At 57.7% G+C, this 21,230-nt stretch overlaps 7 protein-coding genes across 7 annotated transcripts; 4 read left to right on the forward strand and 3 right to left on the reverse strand.

Moving 5' to 3' along the window:
* Positions 1-2,404: 2,404 nt before the first annotated feature.
* Positions 2,405-3,411, forward strand: UV8b_02899 (uncharacterized protein; the record flags this gene model as incomplete). The annotated part of the gene is made up of 4 exons (XM_043140397.1): positions 2,405-2,443; positions 2,836-2,953; positions 3,031-3,186; positions 3,272-3,411. The coding sequence occupies 4 exons, from the start codon at positions 2,405-2,407 to the stop codon at positions 3,409-3,411; spliced, it is 453 nt and encodes a 150-aa protein (XP_042996331.1).
* Positions 3,412-8,320: 4,909 nt separating this feature from the next.
* On the reverse strand, positions 8,321-9,292 carry UV8b_02900 (uncharacterized protein; the record flags this gene model as incomplete). Its single annotated transcript, XM_043140398.1, has 1 exon — positions 8,321-9,292. One exon carries the CDS (start codon positions 9,290-9,292, stop codon positions 8,321-8,323), a length of 972 nt encoding a protein of 323 aa, XP_042996332.1.
* Positions 9,293-9,761: 469 nt separating this feature from the next.
* UV8b_02901 (uncharacterized protein) lies at positions 9,762-11,318 on the forward strand (the record flags this gene model as incomplete). The annotated part of the gene is made up of 2 exons (XM_043140399.1): positions 9,762-9,831; positions 10,063-11,318. 2 exons carry the CDS (start codon positions 9,762-9,764, stop codon positions 11,316-11,318), a joined length of 1,326 nt encoding a protein of 441 aa, XP_042996333.1.
* Positions 11,319-11,868: 550 nt separating this feature from the next.
* UV8b_02902 (uncharacterized protein) lies at positions 11,869-14,869 on the reverse strand (the record flags this gene model as incomplete). Its single annotated transcript, XM_043140400.1, has 8 exons — positions 11,869-12,356; positions 12,436-12,650; positions 12,736-12,762; positions 12,828-13,033; positions 13,098-13,293; positions 13,368-13,586; positions 13,659-13,998; positions 14,116-14,869. The coding sequence occupies 8 exons, from the start codon at positions 14,867-14,869 to the stop codon at positions 11,869-11,871; spliced, it is 2,445 nt and encodes an 814-aa protein (XP_042996334.1).
* A 1,636-nt stretch (positions 14,870-16,505) lies between these two features.
* UV8b_02903 (uncharacterized protein) lies at positions 16,506-18,030 on the forward strand (the record flags this gene model as incomplete). The annotated part of the gene is made up of 3 exons (XM_043140401.1): positions 16,506-16,913; positions 17,072-17,794; positions 17,872-18,030. 3 exons carry the CDS (start codon positions 16,506-16,508, stop codon positions 18,028-18,030), a joined length of 1,290 nt encoding a protein of 429 aa, XP_042996335.1.
* Positions 18,031-18,720: 690 nt separating this feature from the next.
* Positions 18,721-19,772, forward strand: UV8b_02904 (uncharacterized protein; the record flags this gene model as incomplete). Its single annotated transcript, XM_043140402.1, has 2 exons — positions 18,721-19,087; positions 19,216-19,772. The coding sequence occupies 2 exons, from the start codon at positions 18,721-18,723 to the stop codon at positions 19,770-19,772; spliced, it is 924 nt and encodes a 307-aa protein (XP_042996336.1).
* Positions 19,773-20,013: 241 nt separating this feature from the next.
* Positions 20,014-20,799, reverse strand: UV8b_02905 (uncharacterized protein; the record flags this gene model as incomplete). The annotated part of the gene is made up of 2 exons (XM_043140403.1): positions 20,014-20,499; positions 20,662-20,799. The coding sequence occupies 2 exons, from the start codon at positions 20,797-20,799 to the stop codon at positions 20,014-20,016; spliced, it is 624 nt and encodes a 207-aa protein (XP_042996337.1).
* Positions 20,800-21,230: the final 431 nt, after the last annotated feature.

Consider the following 21,230-nt stretch of genomic DNA (forward strand, 5'->3'; position numbering starts at 1 on the left):
TTCTGATTTCGTGGAAGCACAAATAATCCAAGCAAGTTGACAGTTGGGTTTGCAGTTGGCAAGTGGCACGGACAATGGTGTCGTGTAAACAAGACGACGACGATGACGACGATAACAACAACAACAACAACAACAAAAACACTGCAGAGCCAGGCAAGTTGACGATGACGGCGACGAGGGGCGCCTCGACTCACTCACCTTGCGAGACCATGAGATTTCTCTTCAAGAGGCAGAGAGCATTGGACCGTTTGTCAAGGAAGAAGGGGCGAGGGCAAAAGAAACGAGGTTTATGTCGCACCTCGAGGGGAATGGCGTGCAACGGGCGATGAGGAGGCAAGCCCGTTTGGCACCTCCAGGTTGCACGGAGCGAGGCAGAGGAGAGAGAAGACGACGTCGAGAGTCGAAGGTTGAGTGAGGGTCGACGGTCGAGACGGTCGAGACTCGAGACCAGAGACTCGAGACTCGAAACTCGAAACTCGAGACAGCGAAGGACGAGGCAGATTACGGAGCAAGAAGGGGTCCATCTGACAAAGGGGTCCCCTGGAAGGAGCGGGCGGCTTTCTCTCTAATAAGAGATCCGCAGCTTGGCCCACCACGCCCACCACCAAGCCCAGGCGCCCCCCCCTCCATGTCGCATGCCCCCATGGCCCCCCCCCCTCCCCACCCGGTTGGAGGGTGGCTACCGAGTTGCCAGTCTAGTGTCTAGTGCTACCAGCGGAGGAGCCAACGGCAACGTCCACAGAGCACGGGCTTCAGCAGGCCCTCAGGGTTGGGTCTGGTCTGGTCTGGTCTGGTCTTGGTCTGGTCTTGGTCTTGGTCTGCTCCAGAGATAGCCAGACGCGCCATGCAAGAGGCGGCCTGCAAGATTGGGGCTGGCCGCTGGTGTGACCTGGCTGTCAACGAGACCTGGTGCTTTTTTTTTTTTTTTTTTTTTTTTTTTTCGGCCGTCCTTGCGCCTGCCTGCCCTTGCCCTTGCCCTTGCCCTTGCCCTTGCCCTTGCGGTGCCAAGCGCAATTGCAAATTTACAACCTCCCCGCCACTGGCCAGTCAGGCAACAAGTCTCTTGCATCTGGGCGGGGCGGGTCTGGACCCTGGTCATCAGACGATCTAGTGGCGCTCTGCTGATTAGGACTTTCCGGGTCCTTACAGGCCAAAAGAGTCCAGGCCAGAAGGTCCAGTCTGGACTTGAGCAGGCGGACACGGCGACAGTCAGTACATATGACGCACGTCCGAAGCTGGGCAGCCAAGCAAGGCTGGAGCAAAAAGAGCGCCGACTCCCAGAAGGACAGAGGAAGATGAAGCCGGCATCTCTACCCGGTAATCTCTCGGTAGTAAAGCGACAGGACAGGACAGCATAGCCGCCCTCACGGGCTACTCGTATCATGCGCGACGGGAGGGGCATTGCAGGAGGGAGGGGGGCCAAAGGGACATGCAATTAAATCTCAGCACTGAGCAACTGAGCATGGTGCAAGTTTGCATGTTTGGTATTCTGTACATGGTACAGATGTAGGTACCTGTGTGCTAGGATGTGTTAGGGACGGGAGGTACCTGTAGATAGGTACCTAGATACCTGTATGTGGGAGCCCCACATACGCCTCCACCAGTGCAGTTCCATCCGAGTAGTCCCATGCGCATCAAAGTGCGTTTGGTAGTTTAGGTACCTAGGTACCTAAGGTAGTTGGTGAGTCGTGACAGACATGAACCTTCATGGCTCATGCTCATGCTCATGCTCATGCTCATGCTCATGCTTATGCTCATGCCCGCTTCGCTGCGTGATCCAGCCACACTTCTGCCTCTCATGACCTGGTAACAAATCGCCTTCTGTTCTGAAACCAGGATATTTTTGCTCAGTGATGCAAAACACGGCAAATACCTCGATGTCTTTTTTTTTTTCCCTATCATCTTCTTTACTTTGCTGTCATTCGTCTGTTTTATTTGGCATCGTGTCCCTGGCCGTTAATGGCGTCCTGTCACTCGCATTGAGGTTAGGCCCAGAAATAAGACTCCCTCCAGCAAGACTCCATCCAATGTCTGGTTGTGGTGGGAGGGAATGGAGCCTTTGTGGAGGCGACGATTCAATCGTTGCATTAGCTGCATTAGCTGCATTGGGTAACATTGGCTACATTGGCTGCATTGGCTGCATTGGCTGCATTGGCTGCAGCAACTTGAGAATGATTTCCATGCCATGTACAGATCGTTCGGGTACGGCAGGCTTAAAAAAAGCCTCCGTCTGTCGTCATTGCTGGTGTTGTCTGGTCCCTGCCGTTCAAGGCTCAGAAATCCTCAAGATGAGCAGTCATGTACTGCCTGCACCCGGGTACCTCCTGTATGCCATATTCCAAGCAGCAAAGACAAACAAGTCAACCAGTCAGAGAATCAGTCAATTGTCCTTGGCCAACCTGAAATGCCGGCGCTTGATGTACCTCAATGTCTCGTTGTTTACGTCCGTGGCGTGCATTTTACGTCTCGGCAGCCGCTGGGTACCTAAGGTACCTACCTAATTTTGTCGGTTCTCCCCGCGTTTCAGGAGTGCGTCTCTATCTCGACTGCCTACATGTACCTACCTACCTACCTAGGAAGGTCACTGGCAGAAAGTTCCCTGGCAGCTACCGGAGCAGTTTGTGCGCGAAAAGAGTTGATGTTACCCGATATAAGCATTTGATGCTTCCTTCCTCCCTTCTCTTTCTCACACCCACGAATACACACTGTGTTTTTCCTTTCTTCTTCTTTCTTCCTTCTTCCTTCTTCTTTCCTCCTTCTCCTTCCCTTTTGTTTCTTCTTTTCCACTGTAAAGCATCATCAAACAAGCGCAGATTGGTAAGAAACCTTTTGCAGTCGTCCTCTTTACATCAAAAAGATGGGCGTCAACTTGCTGCTCGTGCTCGCTGTTGCCTGAAATATGCCGCCCAATGCCCGCCTTCGTCGCGTCTATTCTTCCGTTACCCAAAGACAGGTTGGTCGCACGACAGAGCAGTCATCATGGGCGATAAAAAACATGGGAACAGGTTTCTGAGGCTCCTTCTTTACTAGGTACCTACAAGTACTCGCACCCAACCATTGTCACGAAAAGTTTGTGTCATGCGAGCACTATGCGGTTCAGTCCAATGTCATACAAAAATATGCGACAAAGGGCAGGGAGCCGTCGATTTCGCCCTTTTCCCCCCCCCCCTTGCCTTCCTATCTCAGGTACGTAGGCAGGTAGGTACCTGTTATCACATGTGTTTTGCAGGACGATTGCTTTTGCACTTGGCCTATACTGATTAGTCGACAGCTGCGCGCGTCGATCCTGATTCTTGCCAAGTCTTAAACATTCTTCTGCGACATTGCCAACTGCCAACGCCAACTTGTTCAACCGTATACCGTGAACGTGGGTCCACTCTCGCTGCAAGCCTACGGCCAAAGGGCCCATGATTGCCGTGGGGCAAGTCAGTATAATTCGATGCCAATCATCTCGCCCGACTCTCGCAGCCCTCGGACTGCCAGACTGCTTTCATCGGCTAGTATCGCCAGATGGTAGACTAGCAAGCTCCTTGTAGCAGCGTGCTTCACCAAAGTCATATCGGCCCTGTTCTGCAAATTAGCGTTCCGAGCTTTCAATGCCTCTAAAGCGGTTTCTCTTGGTCCGAGTCGGTATTTCTGGCTCTAATCCCGTGTCGTCCATCGGTGCATCGTGGGCATGGCATCTCAGAGGCCAGACATCCATACCTACCTAGTAGGTACCTATGCAGCTCCCTTGGTGACCTGGTGACTCCAAGACAGGTCACCAAGTGAGCGGCAAGACATGACCAGTCTCAATCAAAGAAACGGTTTGGCATACATGACTGGCTTTGCATTGACAAGAGCAGAAGCCAGTGACAGAGATTGCTTCAACATCGTTACGTGCAGTGCAGCCTTTGAACGTCTTGGCAGCGCAACTCGCACGCACGCAGTTGTACTTTGCACTTGCGCAACATGGTTTCTATGCATGTCCCACCCAACGGTCGTCAAGGGACCCACTTTCCCCACCCGCTTTACCATCGGAGGCTGCAGCCGGGTAAGCCCGTCAAGAAGGGATCAACTTGCAACTCCCCCTGCCTAGTTGTAATTGTGTGTGTAGTGTGTACGGAGTAGGTGAGGGGAAATTTTTCTTATCTTTGTTGGTGCGCGCAAGCCCCTGTCCTGATTTAGGGAGTGCGGCGGAATTTGAGACATGGACCTTTCTATCACAGAAGACATGTTGACCATTCCACGAATGCCGCCCGCAAACTTTGCGCTGGTACTCCGTACATAGGAACGGAAGATGGCCTGACATAACGCGCCCTCGACACACAATGTAACGCGCGGCATCGTTGGATTCCGTTCCGTTCCGTTCTGTTCCGGCAATTGCCAAGCCAATGTCTCGAGTCACGTCGTATCCCTCCGGGTAACAAACAGGTAGGCAGGCACGGAGGCAGGCGAAGGAACTTTGCGCAGGTTCCCCACCAGCCAATTAGGGGGACCCTCAGCTAGAAGCACTAGTATCGATAACGTCTGGTCCTGTTGGCTGTGCCGGACGGACGGGTGAACGAGGCCCGAAGGGATGCAGCTTCCCGCTTTCCCTCTACTTGGTGGAAAATCAACGGGGCAATCTCGGAGAGATGACGATTTACACTTGGATATAATTGGCCCATCAGCCAACGGGTGTCTCCATGACGTCTTGCGTCGCGAAATATAGAAGTACGGAAGTTGGGCGGTGAGAAGATTGCGCCATGGCAGAAAACAGAAAACCGCCTGGGCTAGAGATGTTGGCGACGCTGTCGGACAGTACAGTACATGCAAGTCAAGTATCTAAGTATCAACAGAGCCAGAGCGGCATTGGCAGCAAAGCCATCCACATATCCAGCCGATAAGACGGCGGCGTACCAGACACAATATCCACATTTTCTTCGTATCCTATCAGCCCAGCTTAGGCTTCTCCTGCCGAGGCTCTTTGATGCGGCCCTGCGTCGGTAGGAGCAAGTGGGGTAAAATGCAGAGCAGAGTAGTCGGGTGTTTACTGTTTACTGCCAGGACTGATGCGGTCAAAACCTCCCCCCCCTTCGACTTGACGTGCTGAGACGGACGCTACGAAGTACGTTGACATCCTGGCCTGGGGTGGTGCACGCTGCAACGACGCAGTATAGTACATGGCGCCGGTAGCTGCTCAGGCGAGATTTCAGTGGCCACGAGACATCAGCTTTCCGGTAACCCGCCCGCGAGGCGGTGAGATTCTGCCACAGCATCATCGCCGGCACGGGCATGCCAGCAGGCAGCAGCAGCAGCAGCATCACGATAGAAGCGGCAGGGCATGAAGCCTTCAACCACCACACCACCGGCCCACTAGTGCCCCGGCTTTCGGGCGGCCTTTCCCTGTGCGCGGCGCCCAAGATGGCGGTGCCGATCGTGGTGCTACAAGGTAGGTATGTATCTTTGTCGACCTCGCAGCCCGCTCAAGTGGTTCCCCGCGCCAACCAACCCACCCCGCCTCGACCCCTCCCTCTCTCTTCAAAGGAACAACTCAAGTTGCGCAAGCATCCAGGGAAATGTCACCAGAGTCTCGTCTCGGTGCCACCAAGCTTCAAAGCTTGCTGCGGCTCAGGAACACGCACAAAGGCAAGAGGCGATGCACTCGGGACGGGACCAGACGTCCAGCCCAGAGATGCCCCGCCCCCACCACTCTGACTCTCCTTGTTGGCAACAAAGTGGCGGCATGCCCGTGCATTGATCAAGGCATGTCTGGGATTCGTGTGTTTCGTGTGTCGTACCGAAATTCGTCGACGAGTCGTTCGTTTGCCCCCTTGGGAGGGAGCGCCGTTTGAATTCAAGGACGACACGACACGACACGACACGACACGACACGACACGACTCCTTTGCATTGCAGTGCAACCCAACCCAATGCCGCATTTCGGGGCCATGTCGAAAGAGCCGACGTGATTGAGGTGGAGGTGAGGGGGGAAACATGGCTAATCGATGGATTCGAGGTGGACGACGAATGTCCCTCATGCCGCCCATGGAATTTGGGGACGGGGAAAAGGTGGGGGGGGGGGGGAGGAAAAGAAAAGAAAACGATCCTCGGCCCTTGGACAGAGTCATCTACCTACCATGGCATGCATGCATGCATGGCCCGTGGGCGTCGTTGGTTGCTCGACGCGAACAGCAAGCAAGGAGGGGAATGCGGCCCCAAGCTTGGGTGAAGTACATAAGTACGGAGTACTCTGTATGTATCGAGAAGGGGCGGTACTCGCCGCTCGGAATCTAAGAGATGCAATCCCGCTCGCTTGGGGTTTGGATCTTTGATCATCTTGGGTGGAGCTGTAGGTAAATCGTGGTTGGTCTTTGCAACAAGCCATGTTGTCATGCTGTCATGTTGTGTACGGAGTATGTTTGATGCTTGGCCCCCGCCCCCCCCCCAACCTCTGGAATGGCCCCCTCTGGAATGGCCCCTCTGGAATGGCTTGCCCCTCCTGGAACGGAATGGCTGGGCCCCTCTGAAATGGCGTGCCCCTCTGGCAAAACGGCCCCTCAGCCTCGTACATCACCCCCGCCCCCACGCCCCACCAGCCACCAGACCCCACTTGCGCTGGAACAGTGGAGCTGTAGCGCCAACAAGCGCTGGGGGTGTTTGTGGTGGGTGGGGGGGGGGGGGGAGACGGCTTGGATTGAGGAGACATAAGATGACATAAAGTTATGTCCGCACTGAAGTCACTGCTGACTGCTGATTTGGGAGGGGGGGGGGGGTAAGGGGGCTTGGATTTGGGCTTGGGCTGCAGGAAAAGACCCTCCCGGGCCAATCGGAGGGCAAGCCCCATTCGCAAGTCCATTCCTTTGGCCGTATCAAAGTTATGTACCTCCGTACCGAGCATCATCATAGCCTTTTTGCTGCTGCATGAGTGCGTTGTTTGCAGAGTCGAATTGTTTTTCCTCATGCTTGCCTCCTCCCACGACGACCTGCAAGCGACCGACCTGCCCGAAAAGATGATTCGTTTTTTTTTTTTTTGCAAACAACGGCTCCCGAAGCCATGGCCGTGCGCGCAACCAAGCAAAGCCAGCTGCGGCCTCCCGACGCGGCTGATGTCTGGTTTGGTTTCCGCATGAAACAGGCCCCAGCCACCGAAACCCGGCTCCACCTGAAGAGGCGAATGACGACGGGGAGCTTGCAGAGGACGGACGGACGGGTAGACGATGCCAGTTGCTCCAGCAGCAAACGCCTTGACCCATTTCGGCGCTTCTGGCGGCTGTTCCAGGAATAATAACGTGGCTCAAACGACGAGCAAGACTCGGGGGAAAAGCACGCACATGGCTAGGCAGCCACATGACTGTTTGGCCTACTCCGAACCGTACCCACGCCCCGGTGGCGACGAGACGGAAGCTCATGCTTCTTCTGACCTCTGCATCATCGTCTGGGTGTTGCAGGGGGGGGGATATGGCGATGGGGCTATGGATGGATGGCTGGTTGTGCCGACTCTGGATGCCCGGAAAGCATTACCCACTCTAGTACAGTAGAGATTCATTCCCCATGCGGGCTCCTGTAGCATCAAAGCCTCTTGGCCTCAGTGCCGCTGCCAGTGCTGCTGCCTTGTTGTTGTTGTTGTTGTTGTTGTTGTCGTCGTCGTCGTCGTCGTCGTCGTCGTCGTCGTCGTCGTCGTCGTCGTCGTCGTCGTCGTCGTCGTCGTCGTCGTCGTCGTCGTCGTCGTCGTCGCTGCAACAAGGGCCCTGTGGCGACTGTTCACCGCCTCACTGGCAAGAGAATCGAAGCGCGCTGGGGTTGGGGGCCACCGTCTTGCAGGCCACCGTCTTGCAGGCCCATGCATGATGTCGCAAGGCAGATGACGCCATGGGCCAACCGTCAACGTGATGGGGCAAGCTTTTTCATCAACCGGCTGCTCCGTATATCTGGCCGGCACTCAATCAGCCAATCAGTCCATCGGCACCGACGTCAAAGGATCCAGAACCAGAAAAGCACAAAGTGCGCGAAACGGCAGCAGCACCCGGGTCACCGACTTCCCGGGATGCCGTGCAAAGACTACAGTACGATGGTGGAATGAGGAATGAGGAATAAGGAATGGCTTGATCCCGGATGTAACGAAGCAACTTGCTTCTTCTGCCGGATGGGGGGAGGCGCTGCTTCATCCAAGGTGGCTTTTCCAAATCTTGTTACAGGAGCGGCACGGGCGAGCATTGCCACGATACGGAGGGCGCTTGGATTTTTGTACAAGTAATAGAGAGATATCCGGAGACGAAGCGGTTTAGCCACAGATGCCCCCCCCCCCCCCCCCCCCCCCCCCCCCCCCTTCCTCTGAATACAATCGCTCGTCATCTCCCTCATTTGAATCCCACGTGCGCAATCTGCTCCAGCGTCTTGAACCCATCATGAGCGAACCCCTTTGTGACGTCAACCTTGTACAATTTGCCGTCCACCTTGATGGCGCCGAACCCCATGTCTGTCCAGGCAGATCTGACGCCTCTGAACATGCTGGCGAGCGCCCTGCCGATCCTCCTAAAGGGCATCGTCAACAAATGGCTCATGTCAAGCTCGTGCAACGCCTTGCGCTTCTTCTCCAGCTCCAGCTCCCTTTCCAGGCGTCGCAGCTCGGGGACGTATTCCTCCGGCAGGGAGAACCTGGACTTGAGCGACACGTTTTCCAGGTCCGTCTTGATCACCCTGGGCCGCAGAAACGGCAGCATGCGCTTGACCGTGACCTCGAGCTGGGGCTGGCCCGCCGCGGGGCCGGAGGCGCGGGGCAACACGCGAATCGTCTTGACGATATGGGGCGTCTTGGAGATGAGGTAGAAGCCCATGGCCCCGAGCAGCACGTACGAGGTGCCGAAGACGACGCCGACCCAGCGCGGCACCTCGTCGGGCTGGTCGACCGCCGTCGGGCCCGTCAGCACAGTCCACGCCAGGATGGACAGCCCGGTCGACCAGCAGCCAAAGTAGAACCAGAAGTGCGAGGGCGCTTCGTACAGCACGGTGGGCGATTGCTTCGACGCCAGGCTTTTGATGAAGGCGTATCGGCTGGGGGCAGCAGCGGCGGCGGCGGCGGCGGCGGCGGCGGCGGCGGCGGGGGGCGGCCGCCTCGCGGGGAGGTGAGGTTTCGGCGGCGCGGAGGGCGGAGGTGATGGCGGGCGGGCTTGCGAGAACGAGGACGAGGACTGCGCGGTGGCGAGGCGCGAGGCAGGCGTGGTGAAGAAGCGGCACGAGGGGAGGAAGGAGGTCCTCGCGACGACGGACGGGGGCGCGGCCAGCCGAAGGGAGGGGAGGAGAGAGAACCCCCTCGGAAAGCTGGTGGTCATGGGGCCTGGGTGGCAGTCGGCGCAGTCGATGCCGTTGATGCAGCTGTTCCCGCTTGCTCTCGCGACGTGACGTGACGTGACGTGACGTGCCGGGCGGTGATGTGCAAAACTTGAAAGCCAAACGCACTAGCAAATCAATATCACGACGGAGAAGGTCGTGGCCGTCGTGGGTACGTACCCGCTACCGCCTGCCAGGAGGGTCGAGGTACATGCCAGGCACCTGCAGGCAATCTATAAGTATGTACAGTACCTAACCCAACAGGTTACCTCCTTCCTTCGGCGCATGAGCGCCCCACCAAAAAGTGCCTCTGTACTTGAGCGGAATCGGCGCTTCCCCCAACAAACAGCTTCGCTTCTTGGGCGAAAAAATAGGATGACAAGCTCTCGCCTTCAGAATACAACCTTCACCACTTGTTAACCTCCCCCCCCCCTTGGTGCTGCCCATCCTGAAACGCTCCTACGGGCGGTCATGGCGTCTTTTGCGGCTGCCGCACGCCGTGCATCGGCTCGTCTCGCCACCAGCAGAGGCGCCTCACGAGGTACGTTGGTTGCCCTCCCTTGGCAAGCTTGCCTTGCCTATTGGCGTTGCATCCCACGACGGGCACGGCCACGGCCACGGCCACGACGGCCCGACCAAGAACGCCAGGCAGAGCGGCAATTCTTGCTCTTCCCTGGAATCTCAAGCTCCCATCATGCTACCGATGGCTGCAACCCGCTCGCCTTGGAAAACCCCCCGCCCCCTGCATCTCAGCTGACCAAAGAACCCGCAGGCCTCAGCTCGTCGGCGCGATGCCTCGCCGCGCAAAACTTCGTCATGCCCGCGCTTTCCCCGACCATGACGGAGGGAAACATTGCGTCCTGGAAGGTCAAGGAAGGCGAGGGCTACAGCGCCGGCGACGTGTTGCTGGAGATTGAAACGGACAAGGCGACCATGGATGTCGAGGCTCAGGAGGACGGGCTCGTGATGAAGATCGTGGCAGGGGACGGGGCCAAGTCTGTCCAGGTGGGCACGAGGATCGCCGTGCTCGCCGAGGCAGGGGACGATGTCAAGACGCTGGAGATGCCGGCGGACGAGCAGCCGCTCGGGGCCGGCCCCTCGTCGTCCGCTGGCCCCTCTGGTGGTCCGAGGGAGGCCGGTGGTCCCGGCGACGGCGACGGGCGCGGGCGCGGGCACGGGCACGGGCAAGGCAAGCCTGCCGCTCACGCGGCCCAGAGCGCCGAGCTGCATGAGCAGAGGTATCCGCTGATGCCGTCAGTCGAGACGCTAGCCCACCGAAACGGCCTGAGCAGAGACGACCTGGCCAGGATCAAGCCCACCGGCCCCAACGGGCGCCTGCTCAAAGGCGACGTGCTCGCCCACCTGGGATCCATCAGCGCCGACCGGCCCGCCGCCGTGTCCTCCCGCTTCGAGAGGCTGTCGCGCCTGGACCTCAGCAACATCAAGCTCGCGCAGAACAAGGCGCCCGCCGCCAAGGCAGCCCAGGAAAAGGCTTCCGCGGCCGCCGCCCCTCCGCCCCTGCGGATCAACCTCCCCATCTCGCTGGCCAAGGTGGCCGAGGTCCAGCGCAGCATCCACCACACCCTCGGCGTCTCCCTGCCGCTGTCCACCTTTGTCAGCCGCGCCGCCCAGGTCGCCAACGACAACCTGCCGCCTGCGAACCGCGCCCCCACGGCCAGCCAGCTCTTCGACCAGCTCCTCGGCTTGGACGAGGTCAAGGCCGCCCGCGGCTCGCGCGGCGTCTACCTGCCCCAGGTGTCTGCCGCGGGCCCCCGCGCGCAGCCCGGGAGAGCGGCCTCGCGGGCTGCAAGCGGGGAGGGGACGGACATTATAGCCGTCCTGGCGGGCAGGCCTGCCAAGAAGCGCGCGCGTGAAGCCGGTGCCGGTGTCCCTGCTGTTCCTGGCCTCTCCAGCGGCCTCAACGTCTTCAGCCTCGTCGTGCCCAAGGAAGAAGAGCGCCGGGCACACGTGTTTCTCGAGAGATGCAAGGCGATTCTGGAAGAGGAGCCTGGACGACTGGTTTTGTGAACGCGGTGACGGGGGATTTTCAGACGAGTCTACATTGAATTACTGTAAACTACACCTTTTATCATCAGCTTCTTCTTCTTCATCTTCATCTTCATCTTCTTCTTCTTCTCCCCCCCCCACCCCCTGAATTTCTTTTGCCGAGTCCTAAAAGAGATGTGATTCCTCGACGTAGCATCGTCTCCTTGGGGTCCCCTCAAGGCTATACCGCTTCGGCTTTGCCTTTTTGGCTGCTGATGCCTACGGATTCGCCATCTGCCCCGTCTTGCGGTACATCAAGGCCCCTGCCAAGGTTGTTGATTGCTTTCCACATGTATTAAACCAGCCGTCGTCTGAGCTGCTTGACGGGCTTGGCCTCGTATCGTCCATCTACAAGGGTCCGAGCCAAGGTCCCATGCCCCGTGTGAAATACCCCGACTGCAGAGGCCAGCTAGCTGGCTTGCACGGCGAGGACAGCGAACTCGGCCACTACCAGTTGGAGATGGCTTCCTCCAGTGGCTCCTGGCAAAATCTCGGCGGCATCACAGAATCTCCAGGCAAAGAGGACCAAAATCTACCAGGACTTTGGGCCAAACTGCTGGCCAGCCACGACTTGCCTCTGGACTGCCGTGCCTTGCGAGTCCATTGTCGAGCTCACCACGTCGTTGCCCCACCACTTGGGCGGCTCGATACCCTGCATGGAGAATGCGAAGAAGATGAACAGTGTGGACAGCGCGAGTCCCAGGTCCAGCGCGGACGAGGTAAGGAAGTTGAGCCTGCTCCACCAGCCAAAGTGCCTCTTCTTGATCCAGCACTGGAAGACGAAGCCGACGATGCCCCAGGAGAAGTAGTTGAGCGGCGTGGCGGGCGGGATTGCGCCGGCGCCGCCAAAAATCAGGGGGGAGATGAGGTACTGCAGCGGCGACTTGGGCCACCGCTTGGCGCCGAAATAAATCAGAATCGGGACAATGGCGCCGACCAAAAAGAAGAGGAAGAGGGACGAGTAGATGCGCCCGGGAGAGAACATTCTGTTGGGTCCGATCAGACCCCATATGACGGAGGCTGGCCCCGTTGTCAGTAACCTGTTTTCGCCTTTTACTTTCAAGGACGGGGGTGTTGAGAGAGAGGGGCAGCCAACTACCTGCGAAAAAGACTCTGCCGCCTGGGCAGGTGAAGTGGTCCCGCTGATGCTGATCGCAAACGTCCGGGATGTAGCTCAAGGCAAGATTGAGCACGACAATCTGGATAAAACACGAAAGCGTAGTGGCAACCACTTGAGCCCAAAACATGGTCCGCGGAGGTATCTTCATGTAGTGTCCGAATTTCAAATCCGAAACGAAGCTTAGAGCTTGAGACCTGTGGCACGGTAACAAGGTCAGCATGGACGTTCCTAAAGGGTACTTGATCGTCGTCGTCGTCGTCGTCGTCGTCGTCATCTTACATAGTAATGTACCCAAACGTTTTGAAACTGGATTCGCCTCGTCAGCTGCACATTCGCAAGGCGGAAACGGCCGCGTACGGGCTTGCACATACATCATCAGAGCCAGCGGCCTTCCCGGCTGTATATACCCATAGATGAACTCGGTGAGCACATTCAGGCCTATACGGTTGTTCGTGACGGCCTCTATGATACCAATTGGCAAGGAAAAGCCAAAAGATATTGCCGCTGCGAGCAGAAAGGCCCACCAAGCGAGCTTGGTGGGATACGCCATCACTGTGTAAAGGCCCATGGCAAGCATCTGCTTGCTACGTCAGACCACGGTTCTCTGGGTAAGCAGAGGGGGCAAGGGGGATGTGACTGACGACAAGGAACAATCCCATATACCACCAATCCGGCGCCTCCTTGTACTTTTTCATCAGCTTCATGTGAATGTCTGGTGCTTCGTTTGAGCTGTTGCGGTATTGCTTCCATATGCGTTTGCGATTATGCAGGAACGTGTACACCACCAGCGACGAGATGGCGGCAAACGAGAGCCCGTAGGACACGGCGAACGTGGTGCTACACGTGAGGTCAGCGGGGACTTTGGTTCGGGGGGGCTGTCGTCGGCGCGGCCCAAGAAGAATACAAGATACCTGATAAATAGCGGTGAATATTTGCCGTACGCGTCCTCGTTCAGCGTGAAATCAGGGTTGAGAACGCGCGACGTGTTGTACGGCGCTCCGGTATTGTCATACGTGTTGGGGTCGCTCATGGGTAGGAACTCGGCAGACCAAGCTCCGGAGAAATGAAGAACAGAACAGCCAATGACGTAAAAGACAACCACCCCTATCAAGGTATTGGCAATGGCAAACCTTGAGTAAAAAACGTCAGTGGGAAGAAGGCCGCCCAGGACGTGTTTATGTGTCGCACATCTGCGCACTCACCACGGTGGAATCAGAGGCGATCCGATGTAGCCCGCAATCTGAGTCCAGTCAAATGTGATTGGGAGCAGAGATAGCCCGGTGGTGCCTCCAAACAGCTGGTTGACGACTGGGTTTTGCGGCGCCAGCCAAGTAGCAAAGGCAAAAACGCTCAGGAACTGGGCCAGGAAACCGGGGATGAAGTAGTAGAGAAAGGCGGCAACAGTGACAAAGGTAAACCATCGATAACGCGGCATGCTACCCCCTAGGACTGACGGGTCCCGTACTTCGTTCTTCTCGTACATGGCATTCATCATGGTTACAGCCACAAGGTTGGATGGCCATATCATTGACGCCGGATATACTGCATATTCCCCGAAGCCCCCTCCCCTTTTTTTTCAGTAAAATGTTTTCTCAAGATTGCCCGCTCCGCCTGTGTCTGTCTCTTGAGTCACGGGAAGAGAAACGTGTTTGGACTAACCGAGAAACTTGCGCATCGTCCCTGCGATGCCGTAGCCCAAGGACTGGGTTGATATGGTGAGAAGAAGTTGAAATAGTATGCCAAAGTTTTGCTTATAAAAGATGAGCTGAGCGAGGATGATGTCGGTCGAGTAAGCCACGGAGAATGATACGCTGGCCATGACTCCAATGATGGAATGCTCCTTGATGTTGAAGGGTCCAGGGTTCAAGGTCCACTCGAATCCAAAGGTCGTGAATTTCTTGTCGGGCGCCCACCGAGCCCAAGCATGGCCTATAGGCCAGGCAATGATTTGAGCGAGCAGCGGGCCGATTGAGATGGAAGGGCTCCTCAGGGAGAAGAGGGTGTTCATGGCAGCGCCAAAGAAGACCAGGGTCAGGCCAATGACCCAGGCTCGCACGGTATTGCAGGGCACGTCCTCGTCATAGTTCCGCACGGCTGCGCGAACTTCGGGATATGGAGAGTCCTCGTTGTCGGGCAGCTTCCCAGCAGTCAAGCTTGTCATCTCCATGGCATCGCCGGCCTCGTCTCGGGGGAGATTTGGATCCATGAGAAGCTCGTACTCAGAATCTTGGTCGTTTCCATCACTTTGCCCGTCACTTTCTCCATCATTGTTCCAATCGGAAAGCTGTTCTTGGAGTCCCTCCGTGGAAGCCGAACGCTCACGCGAAGCCGAATGGCTGGAACTGGGGCCAGCCCCTGGGTCAAAGCCAGCCGCTTCAACATCAGGTCTTCCGGGGCCATGGCTGGCGCTCATATTGGCTTTGACCAGGCCGAGAAGCCGGAGAAGAAGAGAATCGAGCAGGTGCTGACCACAATCTTCATATCACGTTGCGCATAGTAGGCAGGTAGAGGATTCAAGCAACGGGGAAAGGCGAGGCAAGGCGAGGCTGAAAGTGAGTGCGACAGAGCTGGTTCCGGGCCAAAGCGCAAGTGACAAGAACCGGGGGTGAGTCGAGATTGAAATTGGGAAGAAAAACAATGCGATGGCACGAATGGCACGAATGGCACGAATGGCACGACGGATCGCAGCCAAGGCCGGGTCAATGGTTAGCCAGCCGTCTATTCAAAGCGGGCATGGGCTTGTTGAATGCAAGTTGCAACTAGAGGGAATCTGACAAGACGAGCCGAGTTGACGAGCCGCTGGGCTGGAGCTCCAAAAAAAAGCCACCTGCGCTTGCTGCCTTCAATGTTGGCCTCATTAGTGCCATCTGGTACATATGTATCGTCGAACCAGCCGGGGTTGACCCCTAAAACCCCGGGGGGTACATGTCAACTACCCTCATCAGATCAGTGTCAGCATACCTAAGGCAGTCAGTCAGTCAGTCAGTCAGTCAGTCAGTCAGTCAGTCAGTCAGTCAGTCAGTCAGTCAGTCAGTCAGTCTGGTTCGCCGGCTGGTGGCAGCGCCATGGCACAACATCAATGGGGTTGTTGTATTGAAGCCAGCCTCCAGCCCACGTCGCCAGCTGCAAAAGAATTGACGCCTTGGGTTCATGCGGTCAGCTGCCAGCTGGCAACCGCTGCTCAACTTGCCCATGACCACTGAATAAACGTGGGCAGGGCACGGGCAGGTAAGGTGCCTGTCGGCGGCTCAAAGAAACATGCATGTACTGTACGGATACGGAGTAGACAACAAGCCCTTTCGGCTCGCGGGTCTGCAATTCATGTCTCTCGTCCTGCTTTGCCGGGACCAGGCGGCAGCAGCTGCCCCAAGCAATGGAACGTGCCGCATCCCAGTGCGAGGATCTGATTTGTTACCGATGGATGACAACGAGTACGGAGCATGTAACGTACATGTATGTAACCGGATGCTCCGTACTCCATACTCCGAACTCCGTAGACGGGGACGCAAATGCAAGGGCAGTACATACAGTGGGTGTGCCGCTGGGTGACGTCGTGCTGGTTCATTTCGGTCTGGTACAGTCTGGTACATGCATGTACTAGCCTGGTGCTATGTATCGACTGCCAGCCCTGAGCAAGTTAGTCCCCGCCGCTGCCGCTGGCGTGGAGGCCCAGGGGGTCCAGGGGTCAGCCAATACAGCGGGGGGTTTCAACGGTATATGTCTGGTAGTTCCCCAGCTGCAGCTGCTCCCGGCTGGGTGCCGCAGCTGGCAAATTTAGCGTCAACTCCCACCAACAAGTGTTGACCAGTGGGCAACGACCAGACATTCATTGATCTTCTTGGAATCTTGATCCACACATGACCACCTTTGATCCATACCCTCGCCTTTCTTCTCTAACCACATGCTGCTTGCTGCAATCTGCACTCTGCATTTTGGCTTCTTCTTTGGCTCCCTGTCTCTCTCTTTCCTTCTCTCTCTCTCTCTCTCCCTTTTTTTTTTTTTCATCCCCCCCCCCCTTGAAAGAAACCCCCACCCGCAATGGGACCAGCATGCGGCGTGTGGTAGTCACTGGCCTGGGCGCCGTCACGCCGCTAGGAGTTGGCATTCGGCAGACCTGGTCTCGATTATTAGCCGGCGAGTCGGGAATCGTCAGTGTCGCCTCACGTCAACCACGGGCAAGGTGGAGTGACCTGACCAGCACGGTTGCCGGAGTCGTTCCCCATGGCCAGGATCCGGCACGGGGGCAATGGAGGGCCTCGGACTGGCTCAGCGTGTCTGATCAGCGGCGCCTGGCAACCTTCACCCAGTACGCCATGGCGGCTAGCGACATGGCCTTGGCAGACTCTGGCTGGACCGCGGCCAAGCAAGAGGACGCCGAGGCTACGGGAGTTTGCTTGGGCAGCGGCATCGGCAACCTGGACGACTTGTACGAAACCAGTCTTGCGCACAACGTCGACGTAAGCTGCCAGTCTTTTTCACTTTTATTTTTTTGTTTTTATTTTTATTTTTCTTTTTTCTTTTTTCGCTCTCCTCTCTTGGCGCTGTTCACGTCCACCCGTGGGGGCCCCGGCCTGCTACATGGCAAAGTCTGGTTATTGATGTCTTTGCGCGCTAGGGATATAGGAAGGTGTCTCCTCTGTTTGTCCCCAAGATCCTCATCAACCTCGCGGCGGGCCACGTCGCCATGAAGCATGGCTTCCAGGGACCCAACCACGCTGTCGCCACGGCCTGCACCACCGGCGCACACTCCATTGGCGACGCGTCCCGATTCATTGCCGCTGGAGATGCCGACGTCATGGTGGCCGGCGGCTCCGAATCCTGCATTCACCCATTGGCCTTCGCCGGCTTCGGCAGGGCTCGCTCCTTGTCCACGGCCTACAACGACTGCCCTTCCAGCAGCTGTCGGCCCTTTGATGCGGACCGAAACGGCTTCGTCATTGCCGAGGGGGCTGCCGTGTGCGTGCTGGAGGAGCTGGAGCATGCCAGATCCAGAGGAGCTCGCATCTACGCCGAGGTGAAGGGCTACGGCTTGAGCGGTGACGCGCACCACATGACGGCGCCGAGGGAAGACGGGCAGGGGGCCTTCCTGGCCATGAAGCGTGCCTTGAAGAACGCCCAGGTCAAGCCCTCGCAGGTGGGCTACATCAACGCGCACGCGACCGGCACGCAAGTTGGAGACGCTGCCGAAGCTGCCGCTATCCGCCGGCTGATGCTTGGAGAGGAAGGCGTTTCGTCAGAGGCAGAGGTGACTGTCAGCAGCACCAAGGGATCCGTTGGCCATTTGCTCGGGGCTGCCGGTGCCATCGAAGCACTCTTTGCCATTCTTTCCATCCACGAGGTAAGGGAGTTGCCAAGGAGGTTGCTGCGGAGCCACGGAGTACAACGAACGAGCATTAACCAAGAAAGCCGCAACAGGGCGTGATACCAGCGACACAGAATCTGCACAGGCCGGATGTTGGCGTCGACTTCAACTTTGTGCCTCTGACACCACAAGAAAAGAAGGTGCGAGTCGCCATCAGCAACAGTTTTGGATTTGGGGGAACGAACAGCACCTTGGTGTTTTCCAGCTTGTAGGCCAAAGTGCAGCGCTCCGTCGCAGCAGGAACGCAACACCGACCTATTATTAATGTAGCGATAAGCATGGAGGGAAAGGGGGGGAAACTGTATGCATCTACGGAGTCTGCCGGTTGAGAAGAGAGGGATCTGCATGGCAGCAAGTCGACCGGGCCAAATAGGTATGCAGTTCAGCCGTCTACAAGAGCCGGCCCTCCGTTAGCAGAACGATGATGGTGACGGCGGATCAAAGGCTCCTCGCAATCCATGACGTTGTGGGAGGGTGGTGGTGGTGGTTGTTGTGGGGGGGCGCACGGACCACCACATCCCGATGGAGCTAATTTAAGCAAAATGTCCATTTTCGTTTTTATTTCACTTTTTCCTTTTCCCCCCAAAGGGGTCGCCAGCCAGGGCCTAGCGAAACAAAACAACAACCAGGCGAAAAAGAAGAAAAGAACAGAAAAACGAAGAAGAAGAAGAAGAAGAAGAAGAAGAAGAACAACAACAAAAACAACAACAACATCGAGAAGAACAAGAACGACAGCGAGAAAAAGCAAGAGACAGAGAAGCAAGACGACGTCAACGTGACAAGCAACCGCCCCGATTCCAACGCCCCGAGGCACAAAGGCACGCACGCACGCACGCACGCACGCACAATCCGCGTCAACGCCGGTTGTTGTCGTCTTCTTCTTCACCAAGACGCGGCCCGGCATGGCCTGCGAATCCTGCTGGTCACAGACGCGCGGCCTGGCGAGGGTCAGGGCCTCCGCCCGAGCATCGGCCAGCTTCGCCCCTTGGCGGACCGTCCAGCACGCCCGCCCGACGAGCCCGCGCCTCCCGCAGCGGCCACCGACGCGCGCGTTCGGCGACACCGCCCCCCGCCGCATCCTGGGCATGGGGTCCTCGCTGCGGGAGTCGTACCGCGTCCTAGGCGCAACCGAGAAGCTGTACAAGGCGTGCGCCCAGCCGGCAGACTACCACATCAGCGAGGCGGCCCGCAAGAACGACCGCGTGCGGCGCCTGCCGGACGGCGAAGAGCTGGGCGAGCCCCTGGACGGCCGCAACGTCTGGCACAAGAGTAAGCAAGCAAGCAAGCCCAACGCAGGTGTCTTCCCCCCTTCCTTTCCGTGACATCGAGAGAGGAAGCCCCACGAAACAAGGCGGCAAATCGACCTGGGCTGATTCGTCGTCGTTGTTTCTTGCCAGCTTTCGGGCTGCAGCCCAGCTTCAGCACGTGGTCCCACGTCACGATGCTGCATCTGTATCTGCTCAACGCCCGGGTGCGCTGCCTCGAGCGCGACGCCTACCGCAACTGGCAGCAGCAGCTGGTGGACCACTTCTTCTTCGACTGCGAGAAGAAGATGCACCTGGACCACGGCATCACGTCGTCGGCCCTGCGGCAGCGCTACCTCAAGGACATCTTCGTCCAGTGGCGCGGGCTGCTGCTCGCGTACGACGAGGGCCTCGTCAAGGGCGACGCCATCCTCGCCAGCGCCGTCTGGAGGAACCTGTTCAAGGGGTCGGCCGACGCGGACCCCAGGGCGCTGTGCGCCGTCGTGGGCTGGATGAGGAGCTGCCTCGCGTCGCTGGAGCTGGTGTCGGACGCCGACTTTGCGCACCGGGCCGCCGACACCCTGGCCAAGCCGGTCGACGGGTTCTGGACGAGGCTGGAGGAGCCGTTTAAGCGGGCGTTTGTGGAGGAAGTGTCACGGGGGGCAGATGCGAACGGATGCGGCGGGCAAGGAGGGGCTCGCCTAGCTTGACCGTTTTTCTTGATCTTTTTTCTTGATCTTTTTCTTGAACTTTTTCTTGGGGAGGTTTCCCCCTTCTTCCTCTTCTCTTTCCACTACACTGTACATGTACCAGTAGCAAAGCAAGGTTTTAAAAGTCAACTTGTCTCCAACCTGGAACGGAACGGGAAGTGCAGCAGAGGAAACAAGCGGAGCCCAAATGTCAGCTGGGAGAACCAAGGCACAAATATATGCATACATTTATACAAAACAATCAACTCCTTTCCCACATCTGCCACTCGTACTTGACACCGGCCTCCTCTTGGGCCTGTGGGAGCTCCTCGCCAGTCCACGCCCTCCACGCCGCGGCCGACCGTCTCGTCCATCCCGCGTCCCTGGCCGCGTCGCTGCTCGGGTCGAGCGGGAAGAACGTGTCGCACTCAAAGTCCCCCTCTATGCTCGTCAGCAGCACCCGCTTCGCCTCGTCCCGCCCCAGCGCCTCCCGGTATATCTGGCCGCCGCCCATGACGAAGACCCGGCTGACGAGCGGGTGCGCCTTGGCAAGCGCCAGAGCGTCCTGCAGGCTCCTCACGCGCACGGGCTCGGAAACGGGCGAGGAGGGTGCCGGCGGGGGCGTCTCGCCCGGCGCCGAGCGAGAGACGACGATGTTGAGCCGGTTCTTGAGGGGCCTGAACTTGGGGGGGACGGAGTCCCATGTTTTGCGGCCCATGATGACTGCGTTGACGGATCCGGCTGGGGACTAGGAGGTTTTCGCGGCCACGACGGACGTCTTTCAGCTTGGGGGGGGGCGGGGAAAACGAAACGAGAGATTTTTGATTTGGCACGCGTGTATGGATCATGTTTTGTTGCATGTTTTATGCGTGCATCGATCGGGTTTTGTATCGGGCGAGGTGCAACCTACTTGTGGCGGGACGTGTGTGGTGACGCGGGCAAAGTACTGCATCTCTTTGCGGAGGCCAGTCCACGGCATGGTGCCGTGGAGGCCGATGCCCATGGTGCGGGTTGCTGCCACGATGAGGGTCAGCTCTGGCGGCTGCATGGCGAGAGGCGAGAGGCGAGAGGCGAGAGGCGAGAGGCGAGAGGCGGCGGGCAATCAATCTCGAGGAAGCAGGACGGACGGCTGGTGACTGTGGTGAAGCCTCGTGGGCGGATGGATGGTTTGTTGAAGCTGTCAACGTTGGTCGGATGGATCAATGCATGTGGATATCCGAGTGGGCGGGGGTAAGCGGGGTGTTGGGGGGTGTTGGGGGGGGTACATGTAGTTAGTTCAATGTTGCGCTGCAGCCCGTCGCTTCAGGCACCTGAAGTCAGGGCTAGGTACATACACCGTACATGTACCTAGAGTCTACATGTAGGCTTCTTGGTTAGTGGACGCTTTGCAGCAACGAGCATTCATGCCCGCTTCACGGGTTTCTTGTCCCGCCTCTTGTTGCTGCTGTCGTTGTTGCCGTCGCTGTTGTTGCCGTCGTC

Source organism: Ustilaginoidea virens, chromosome 2 (assembly GCF_000687475.1).
Source record: "Ustilaginoidea virens chromosome 2, complete sequence".
Classification (NCBI taxonomy): Eukaryota; Fungi; Ascomycota; class Sordariomycetes; order Hypocreales; family Clavicipitaceae; genus Ustilaginoidea; species Ustilaginoidea virens.